We start from the raw sequence: 11866 nt of genomic DNA on the forward strand, positions 1-11866 counted from the left end.
TCCTCACTCACTGAACTCACTAATGTCACTTGACTTCTTCACTCTTCAGTGCCTGTAATGTTTTTATTCCTTTTTGCTTTTTGCATGAGTTGTTTTTGCTGATTATCACACATCTGAGGCTCTGACAGTAAAACGACAGAAAGGCCTGTGGGTAACATGACCAGAGCATTAACCAGATGCTATTCAGCCTCAATCCTCGCCAGATACTCGCTCCGGCCAAAAGAAAACATTGAATTTAGTTGAATGCTCTCTTAGTGCATAAAAACACATGTCCATATGCCCACTCTTGTAGACCTGAACTTATGCTTTCTGACAGCACATAGCAATCCCTGATGAGTCCCCTGATGACCACACAGGGCTGTTTTTTGCTATGTCACAGACCCAAACCCATGCATATGTAGTAAGTTAAGGGAGGGTGGGGGGGGGACACATCTCAATGGAAGTTTGAGGATTAATGGAGGGAGGATGCCCAGGACACATTGAGGGCTCATCTGTGGACTCCCTGCCCGAGCACAGATTCACATAATTACAATATAGCCCTAATTGCATTGTAGAAGACTGCTGGAAATCCTTCTGCAACACAAAGGAATCAGAGATGTATCAGCCTCATTAGCATAGATATTAGGCTTCCATTATGTTTTTGTAGCATACGGAGGGCAGCAGTGCTCAAGCCCCATTCTTCACTGTTCAAGGCAGATCTGCTTAAACTGCTATCCTGAGGGAAGACAGCCTCCCACCCTTAAAAAAAACACACACACAATCTGTTTCACTGGGATTAAGCACATATCAGAAAGTTAATATGACACATTGCAGGCTCTGCTGCTTGGATTAACAGTTAATAGAAGAGCAGTCAAGTTTGGAGCTCTAAGCTGGCCTTCAGTGTGCTTGAGTTGATGCTGCATAAAAAAGAAATAATTTTTTTCAACTGGCAGACACTTACTCCACTCCACAGTCCATAATTTCACTTTTCCTCTCATTTTGGCACAACTCTGTGTTCGGTTATCTACCTTATCTCTGTTCAAAGTGAGCATCTCTTCTGCCTCTTTGCGATTCAACAATCACCTCTTAATATTACCGTGCCGTTTGCTCTCCCTCTGATCCCCCCTCCACACCATTTTTTTGTATGTTGTGCTTTTTTCCCCATTCTCTCAGTTCTTCTCTTCCTCTCAGGCACTCCTCTACCTCCTCTTTCCGTCTCTGATGATTATCCACCTCCACTTGTCATTGCTCCCCTCAAAGCCACTTTACATCCGCAAGGCAGCAAATGGATCCTCTCTCCCTCCCTATTAAAAAAAGAGAGTGCTCCAAAAAGACTTTTATGTTTACAGGTACATCTCAACCATTTCTCAGTCTCTACTCGTGCTCGGGCAAATAGTCGTGCTTGTGGAACTCATAAATATTCATGAACTGGGATATTATTATGTTCAGTGATTGACAGTCGTAAGAACTCTTCATCTGTCAGTGGGGGTTGAAATTAGCAGCTACCGATTAACTGTTCATCCCTAATGACTGCTCATGATTTTGTGTCATCAACAGAACTCTTGAAACATCACTGTTTTAATAAGGGAATGAGGCTTACTTTGTAGCATAGATCCCTTTCTCTTTGCAGGTTACATAAATGTTTGTTTTAGTGTTTTTTATACTGTTAAATTATATGGTCTTGTCAAAGAAATCAAGAAGAGAGCCACATTCTCAGTGTGCATTATGTCTTTGGTCCGCTGTACATCAGTAATCAACATTCGATTGTGTGATATGATGTGTCCCTTGATTGCGATTCCTTTGCAAGTATATTTAGACCACCTCTGTGGCCGCATTAATAAGTGTTTTTCTGCAATTACTTAACACCTGTGGTTTGCTGTTCAGTCTAATACCGTTTACCTACGCTATCCTTCAATAGCTGCCTTTTAGGAAAGCCTGGATTACATTTGACATATTCACAGAATAATCTGTGCTCAGATCAGACTGAAATCTGTACGCTGCTCTATCCAAGCATTGGAATGCTTTAGAAGGAAGTGCAGAGTGGAAGGTGCTACACCCAGTCAGGAACAGCATAAATTTGGTAAACAACAGCAATTTTTCCTCATTAATTCCTCTTTACAACCTCACTGTGACTGCGTGGGCCTGATTTATTGCCTTTGCAATAAATCTCAGCTTCTGACAAAAGTTCTGGCAGTGCCATTGAGTGTGGCATTCGTGCAGCTTGACTGCTCCTACGAGCTGTCAATGGGGGAGGTACATTTATATATTTTACCCAAGATCTCACTGGGATCAAAATGTACAGGATTTAGTTTCAATAAATGCTCTTTTTTGGACCTGCAAGGGCATTTTGATTGCTCATAGGTATAGTTTGTCTTCATAGTACAATAAACTGTTTTTTTTTTTTTTATTATTATTATTATTATTATTACTATTCCACATGATATGGCCCCTTTAAAATTTCAGTGCGTTACAAAACTGGACGTCAGCGCAATAAATGTTTTCTTAATGTAATTAATAAATCATTTGTCTTTCTTGATGGGAAGGCTGCATTATCTTTGGAGATTGTGTCTTCAATAAATAAACCAAATAAAAGCATCTTTATCGCGGCAGCGCAGCATGTTAGTAATTAGCTGGGGCTAACAAATTGGACACACGCAGGAGGAGGGAGCACAGCTCGCTGTCGTCTTAGAAAATCACAAATGCACTCTAAACATTTTCTCTGTTTGCTTTTTTTTGCTGCCAACCTCCCCCTCCACACCTCCTTGCCCTCCGTCTGAGAGCCGTCACAAACTGCCTGTAATCAAGCTCTGAGCTGTTTAAAATGTGCTGCTTGATTTGCTTCATTTTTGCCCATCTTTCTTTTTTTTCCTCTCTTGCTTTTCATACATTTATTGATTTTTCCTAATTCGATTTACAACAGAAAAGAAATGGCTTGCATTTTTGTCAGGAACACATCTTGTTTAATTAAATTGTTTAATCATGCCTGATGGAGTCAGAAAGGATTCTGTCAGAATTTAATTGGGCGCTTTCCTTCAATAGGACACGTGTACGGTAGAAGGCACTCCGAAGGATTCAGACCTAGTAAGGGTAACCCTAAAAGGCAAACCCACGCAAGATTATTCATAACTATGGCTAATTTGAGTGGGGAGATAATCATATCTGCTGCAACTCTTGGGAGCTAATGAAAGAATAGCTGCTCCTATAGGACAGAAAGAACAAAGACCAATGGACCTCATTTTCATCTTGTCAAAAGCTCCCTGCTCTGCTCATTTTCTTTATTAGAAAATTGAATGGGGGAAGAGAGAGAACAGAGCATCAGTCCACTTTCTGTATGCTGAAAGAAAAGCACTGACCAGGAATGAGCATGAAGCAGAGAAGGCAAATGTTTCCAATCATGTTTGCTGTATTTTTTTTCTGTTGCCCAGGAGACTAAACTGCATCTCAAATGTGAGCTGCCTTGCATAACCTTTCTCAGATTTCAAAGCCTCAGTAAATAACCTTATGTAAATCTGAGCAATATTGTATTTAATTGTGCCCCAGTGCTGGAGTCAAACAACAGTATTGCGTAATTTGAAAACACCTTTGTGTCTGTAAACATGCTTTTTTTCGAATATCATGCAGCGCCGAATGCTGTGATTGGTGATGTGATCATTCACATTGAATTCAGTAAAGAAATCGTCTAGGTTACAAATGTAACCGGTTTCCTGAGAAGGGGAACGAGATGCTGCACCTGATAATGACACTGGGGAATGCCCTCAGCATGACCGGTGTCTGAAGCACATGTGCCAAACACGCTAATTCATTGGCTGACGACAGTCCATTAAATACTGTTCAGAAACAGAAAGTAGGGCAGCTGCTTTGTTTACAGGGGTTACCGGGGTAACAGCTGAACTTCTGCTGTTCCATAAGCGCCATCTGCTGTCAGAGAGAGAATGTGCATTTTCACAGACAGACAGTGCATGCCTCTTTGACGCTAGTCTCGCGTAGCCAGACCGTCAGGCTGATGGCAGAAGGTCTGGACTCTATCACAGCTTTCATTGGCCAAGGACTGCCCAAGAAGACGTTTGACTGACATGTAATGCAACCAATCACAGTTCGTTTTGTTCCGCATCAGGTTTAGGAAAGTCGATATACCAACAATAACAGACCGGCATGCATCTAATAAATTATTCATTCAAGAACATTGTGTAAGTTTACTGCAACAATGGAGCCACGAACGTTACATACTTTTGAAAATCCAGCATTTATTTGATCTTGGTAAGCGCTCGTTGTCACAGTTGTAAACATGACAGCTTTCATCTTGTATGAAGGGGTTTGGCATCACGGCATTTGTTTCCAGGCAGACCGTTAAAGAACGTGACACACATCTCCCGGACATCCTGTACAATTCAACCAACCAGATGACGACTTCGATACTCCTGAAGTGTTTCCAGATAAGTGTGCCATATGCATCATGCATGAACCATATGCGTTCAGCCAACGGTCCTGAGATTACTTTGACGCAGCACACATTTTAACTGGTTGATGGAAAAGTATTCTTAAAATGCATTCTAAAAAGCTGAATAATTAGTATTAATAACTAATTAATAATTAGTAGTTTTTTATCCTTCCCATTATACAGCTTATACTACTATTGCAGCCATTAAAATAGTTCAGTTTTGTTTTTAATAGCAAAGTAGTTATATTTCTTACTGTAAATTTTAATTGCATATATCTGCTTCAAAAATATCAACATTGACAAGTACGCTAGCACATAGACTGCTTCAAATCTAACCTACGTGAACTAAAAACCACATAACTGATTTCATGGGGTCTTTAATCCCTGACATCTCTTTTTTTAGCCTTTGTTTTCTGTCGAAAATGGAAAAATTTGAAAGAAAGCTAAGAAATCTGTTGTGTTGCAATCCCATCCATTGGTGGTTCTGCTTTAGAGGATTGAAGAGTCATTCTCCTGTACTTAGCTGCTAGCTCTGGAGTGTTCTTTAGAGATTCCCTGTGGAATGACTGCCAGCACTTTGAGAGCATCTTTAGTGTGCACCCAACCAGTAATGTTTTAAATTTGAGGGCACACAGGATGCCATTTTGCATTTACAGAAAAAATGCCTGTTAGCTGTGACAAAAACTTAATGTGCTTTTTTTGCCGACCTGAATTACATTCAGCCCCATTGCAGATTCTGAATGTACTCTTTATATGTACCCTAAACACTGCAGTTCAATGAAAATATACTGGTGTATAAAAGTTTGGGGTTAGTTCAGTTTTTTTTAATGTTTCTGAAGAGGTCCCTTTGAAAGAAGAAATTTAATTTAAAAAAAACAAAACAAAAAAACCAGCAAAAACAGTAATATTGTGAAATATTACTACAATTTAAATAACTCTTTTTATAGGTTTTAAAATGTAGTTTATTCCTGTGATGTCAAAGCTGAATTTTCAGCAGTCATTACTCCAGTCTCCAGTGTCACATAATCCTTCAGAAATCATTCTTTTATGCTGATTTTGTAAAGTAGTGTACGTTTACATGCTTTACGTGTGTGTGTGTGTGTGTGTGTGTGTGTGTGTGTGTGTGTGTGTGTGTGTGTTGCTAACAAATGCAAACAAGCAACTGATCTAGTGTGACTACCATCAACAACTGAAGGGCTACTGACACTTTCATTCTTGTCTGTATTGTTGGAGTCTGAGAACTGGAACTGTAGGATATATTAACTATGACAGCCCTGCATAGTGAACACAACTCATTCTGCTGTGTGACATTTTAATTTAAGAACTCTTGGTCTGATATCAGATATGTTGACAACAGTATATCAGCACACAGCGATCATACTGCAAACTCCTCAACTCCTGTCATGCACATCAAATACATTAATGATCATTAATTATTTGTAATAGTTTTCTTTGCATTTTTGGAGTATGTTTATGCTTGGCTTTTAAGAATATGGAACAAAGCCTATATCGGTGAATATCTGTAAATTAAAAGCCTAAACTGAGGAACAATTCCTTATTAGTTTGCGTTTTCATTTTTTAAGTCTTAAACCTTAGAAATTGAAAAGTGGGGGGGAGTGTTAAATCGGTGAGATTTGACATTATACAATTGAGGAGCTTTGCTGCAGGGATTGAGTCTTAGGCCTACTGGTTGGAAGCATGAGAGTGTTCATGCCACTGTTATTCCGGAGAAGGTCCAGGCTTAGGGATGAATCAAGGGACTTTGCTGGAAGTGCAGAAATGCGTGATGGGGATTACTGGAGCCAAAGTGTCAGTGGAAAATTGGATTTTTAGCAAAGAGCCATTAAAGCAGAAAAAACAAAATGTGAAGTTTCACAGATGCTCATTAATTTGCAGTATTAAAAGATGTAAAATAACAATCATATGAAGTCCCACCAATTTTGTATTTTATTGATAAAAGGCACCGTGTGTGTGTGTTGAGGGAAAATGGAAGGAGGGATGCAGTGGCATATGTTAAATGCGTTTGAAAGTGTGCCTGAGCCATTTGCATGTTCCATTGCCAAATAGCAGGGATTCACATAGGACATCTGCTCTCTTTTTTTAAGTGCTTCTCTGTTGCACATATCTAATGATCTACATTTGTAAGTGTGTGATGCCTAAATGCAGGTGTGAAAGTGTGTCTCCTATCTTTTTTGTGTCTTCCTGAGCTCTTCTGGTGCTCATAAATCCACTCATGGTGTGAAATAGTAGCCATTGCTGATGGCGGTCACACCTGACGCACCTGTAGTAATCCAATATGTATGCCCAGGATCCCGCAGCCTTTCTCTTGTTTCTGACATCTTATTTCTGCCACATCTAACATGGGTGATACCAGCACCCCCTCAGCAACAACAAATGTCCATCCTGATAAAAGGCCTATTCACATCAGAATAGAAACAAAATTGGTGAAAAAGTACACTTTAGCATACTTTATTACAGAAAGAATATACTTAAGTGTGAACTGAATGTATTGTTTTAGTTATTTACAATTAAATTAAAGTGTTATAATTTACTTTTTAATTTAAATGCAATTAGCTGAACTTTAGAGTACTTTTTTTGACCTACTTAAAGGATTAGTTCACTTTGAAATGAAAATTAGCCCAACCTTTACTCACCCTCAAGCCATCCTCGATGTATATGACTTTCTTCTTTCTGACGAAGACAATCTGAGAAATATTCATAAATATCCTGACGCATCCGAGCTTTTTTAATGGCAGTGATAGGGTTCAATGAGTGAGCTAAACAAAGTGCTTCCATTAACATCCATCCATCATAAATATGTGACCACACGGCTCTGGAGTATTAATAATGGCCTTCTGAAGCGAAACGATGCGTTTGTGTAAAATAAATATCCATATTTACCAAGTTATTAAGTCAAATATCGAGCTTCCGTCAGACCGCCTTCCGTATACAAGTTATGAAGAAAGTGTAAACTGGCGTTGCGTCAATTACACTTTTTCCGTAAGTTTAATAGGAAAGGCGCATGACGTAGCGTAAGCTTTGTGAACTGCAAGAGGTTTACACTTTCTGCGTATTTTGAATACGGAAGGTGGCCTGGCGGAAGCTCAATATTCGACTTCATAATTTGTTTAAATATGTATTTTTTTTTTTTACACAAACCCATCGCTTCGCTTCAGAAGGCCATTATTAACACTCCGGAGCCGTGTGGAGCACATATTTATGATGGATGGATGTTAATGGAAGCACTTTGTTCAGTTCATACTCACTGAACCCTATCACTGCCATTATAAAGCTCGGATGCGTCAGGATATTTATTAATATTTCTCCGGTTGTCTTCATCAGAAAGAAGAAAGTCATATACACCTAGGATGGCTTGAGGGTGAGTAAAGCTTGGGCTAATTTTCATTTCAAAGTGAACTAATCCTTTAAGATGAACTTATGTACATCTTTATATGTAATTTCATAATTACTTCTATTGTATTTTAAATATAGTTGTGTATTGTCAAATGTACTGACAAGCATTTACTAAAATATATATTTTAATGTCATTTTTGAAACTTTTATATTATGTATATAAATATTGGTAATTATACATTTGTAATCACAAAGTTGCAGTTTAAAATTTAGTAACTAAGTGTACAATATAGTAACAAAGTGCACTTTTAAAATGTGTGCTTAAGTGCTTTAAGAAACAAAAGTCATGAAAGTGTACACTTAAGTGGTCTTTTTTTATTATAAGTAAATACAGTAAAATATACTTTTAAGATTTGAAGTACACTGCAAATGCACATTCAACACAGTTAAGCACACTTCTTTTTCACAAGGATACTCCCAACAGACTTTCTTTCTTTTTTGTTGTTGTTGTTGTAGTTGTTATGCATTCGGTCTAAATTCCTTGTAAACGTAAATTCTTTCTAATGTTTCCCCTTTTTTCTTTCTCCTCTTTCAGTGAGTAAACTGAAGGTGCACAAGTCCAACCAGAGTCTGCAGTTTCTTGAAGACAGTCGGGTGCGTGTCAACTGCTCTGTCACCTCCCAAACCAGCCTGGATTCTCAGCATGCCGTGCTGTGGTACGCCAGGAAGGCCGAGGCAGGAGAGCCAGATGAGCTGCTATTGAAGATTGAGCACTCTGGAGCATTTGAGTACGGAGCGTACGCAGAGGAGGAACGTCTCCGCAGCCGTGTGCAGTCAGAAAGACTCTCTCCTCGGCTATACGGCCTCACCCTTCACCGTGCTGAGACCAGCGACTCTGGAACATACTACTGCCTTGTGGAGGAGTGGCTCATGGACCCTGATGGAGCCTGGTACCGTCTGGCACAAGACTCCTCCGGCTTCACACATGTGGTGGTGAGACAGCCAGGTAAGAAGGTGGTTGCTTATATGTATATTGGTATGTAAATGTATATATATTTTTTTTTGTGTCCCACTTTTTTTTTTTGAAACCTTGTTACTGCATGATTTTCATCCAAGAAATAACGATTTTTTTTGTGTGCATACATCAAGTTCATCTATTCAACACTGTCCCCCAAAGAAACTATATATTTTCCTTCAATTTATAGGAAATTTATCAGAAAAATGTATCATATTTTCCACAAAAATATTAAGCAGAATAACTGTTTTCAGCACTGATAATAATAATAATAATAATAATAATAATAATAATAATAATAATGTTTCTTGAACAGCAAATAAGCATTTTAGAATGAATTCTGAAGGATCATGTGACACTGAAAACGAGTAATAATGCTGAAAATTCAGCTTTGCCATCACAGGAATAAATTACATTTTAAAATATATTAAAATTGAAAACGGTTATTTAAAATTGTAATAATATTTCACAATATTACATTGATCAAATAAATGTATCTTTGAATATAAGAGACTTCTTCAAAAAATGAAGTGTATGTTACTTATTTTGGTGTGGTTTTCTTTCTTTCTTTCTTTTTTTCTATTTAATTAATTTTATAAATGTGTACAATTCGTTTTTTGCTAGAAAACTGCTTAAAATGAACAAAAGCAAACAACTCAGGCCCTCTTGAGACTGGCGATGAACATTTTCTAAAGATTTTTCAGAAGAATTTAGTTCTTTTTTTTGTATCCTGTTCATGGAAAGTGCTGGGCAGTATTTACAGTGGCACCCAACTAGCAGAGCTGGCCTTTATTCTTACAGCAGACTCTGGAGCCTTTGAGATTTAGTTGTAGGTGTGTGTTGCAGTCCCACGGGCTTATCAGGCCATCTGGCATGAGAGGATCGGAAAGAGCAGCATGAAAACATTCTCCCCCTGAGACCACCATGGAGCGCAGCCATCCTGAGCTCATGCCTGCCCGAGCTGAATCATTCATCAGCATGTGTGCATTTATTAGAAGAAGACATAAAGAGAGACAGGGGCTCCTCAAACGCAAACATACAGGGTATCAGCCCCTCAGGGAGCACCTCCACATGGGCCACAGACCTTAGCAGTCACAGTGCAGCAGACGAGGAGGAGTCAGAACCTCATAACAGACACAATCACGACTGCCAGAGCCCAGAGGCTTTACTCATTACGGCCATCTGAATGGCACACAGCTGCTGCTCCACTATTCACCCCGTGCAGCTGCCCATGAAGACCCCTGATACAAACTGCCTCTGCTATTCATCTGTTCGCCCTCCCTCTTTGCTGATAATGTCCGCTTTTTCCAGTGACATCATGACCTAGCTTCTGGATGCAGGTCTAGCATAACTATGTCTGTGAGGTTTCATCTACTCTGATGCCACCTGGGCTCTTTGACAGCACTGTATCAAAGCTTTGAGAAGCAGGGAAGACAGATCTCATCCCAACCTGACACACTCCTCAATATCACTGCCCAACACATGGGTCGTCGGCGTGCCGCTGTTACACAGACACGTTTTGTTGTGTAGTTTGTCCTCGGGTCAGTTAAGCAAATAGCTTTAGGAACACAGGTGGCCAAGACATCTGGTCCTCTGAAACACATCAAGGTCAAGGAAAGTGAGTTTTGGCACACTTTTTGTTGGTTTTTACTGTTCAGATATCTTCAAAATATAATAAATTATTATTGTAAATAAATAATGCAAATCTCAAATTAACATGAATATGCTAATAATTATGGAAGCCCTTTATTTTGCATCATGAATACATTTCCCTTTATCATACAGTATCTAATCTTCTCAGCACTGCTTTAGTCGAGCTGTCTTTCATGAATTTCATGTTTTATATCTCTTTCTATTTTCTCCTCTCATATATATATATATACAGTATATATCTCTATAATATATCTAAATACAGTATGCGCTTGAAAATTGTAGTCTTATTTCCCTGGAGATGCGAGTGTGAGTGTCAAATCACTTCCCTGCGGCATGATTGCCTGAAATAGCATCCATATAAATGTATTTACAAATAGATAGTTGATGAAAGGTTCACCACCTCCTAATCTGCCATCTTCAAAGTCAAATTGCAGTGCTTTTACATGAGCAGAAGATAAGAGGAGCCCCTTAAATTCTGCTGGAAAATGCGGTCTTATTTTTAGCCTGATCTCAGCTCAGACCCTGCTGAAGGATCTTACGACTTCTCGCGCAAAATGTGATGATTCTCACCTTCAGTTGAGAGTGACATATTGAACAGCTAGTTCAACATCTCTGGATTCGTGACACCCTGCTAGAGAATAGAGTTCATTTTAGGTTGTGTTAGAATATGCACTTTCAGAAATTTTCTAGGGTTGGTTCTGTCATTATTTACTCAACCTCATGTCGTTTCAAACCTATATGACTTTCTTTTACTTTTTGAACACAAAAAAGACATTTGTTTAGGTACATTCGTGCTGCTTTCTTCAAAAAAATGAATGTGAATGGTGACCAGAGGCTGTCATGCTCGATAACTATAATAATAAAGATATAGTTGTAAAAATCGTTCTAGTCCACACCACAACTGTAACGATAACAGCACAGAGAAACAATATCATTGGAATCACTTTCAGAATGATCTTTTCTAGCTGATGAACGATAAAAATACTGACAGCCAATCAGAATCCATCCTACTTTAAAAGCTTGAACATTTAAAGTGGCAAACATCAAAACTGCAGTGCACATTAAAGTAAACGGTGTGGACACTAATATAGTTATCTTTATAGATATCATTCTTGGTGTGAATAAGCCTTTAAAAGGATAAAGAAGCACCATAAAAACGTCATAAAATTAGTCCATAAGACTCAATTTATACACTACCATTCAAAAGTTTTAGGTCTGTAAGAAAGGAGAGTTTGAAAGGAGTCTCTTATGCTCATCAAGGCTGCATTAGATAAAAAAATACAGTAATTATAATTTGAATAACTTAATATTTTAAAATGTAATTTATTCCTGTGGTGGCAAAATTATGTCACACGATCCTTCTGAAATCATTCTTCTTGAAAGAAAGTCTTTTCATTTTGGTGTGAATTATTCCTTTAATTAAACCA

The 11866-nt window shown here is 38.5% G+C and overlaps 1 protein-coding gene across 1 annotated transcript in view; it reads left to right on the forward strand.

Moving 5' to 3' along the window:
- Positions 1–11866, forward strand: part of igsf3 (immunoglobulin superfamily, member 3) — a 153371-nt gene that overhangs the window by 136215 nt on the left and 5290 nt on the right. The window contains exon 7 of the mRNA XM_051905096.1: positions 8367–8777. Within this exon, the coding sequence (XP_051761056.1) occupies positions 8367–8777 (411 nt within the window). The remainder of the gene's footprint in view (positions 1–8366; positions 8778–11866) is intronic.

This window comes from Ctenopharyngodon idella, chromosome 9, assembly GCF_019924925.1.
Source record: "Ctenopharyngodon idella isolate HZGC_01 chromosome 9, HZGC01, whole genome shotgun sequence".
NCBI classification, from domain to species: Eukaryota; Metazoa; Chordata; class Actinopteri; order Cypriniformes; family Xenocyprididae; genus Ctenopharyngodon; species Ctenopharyngodon idella.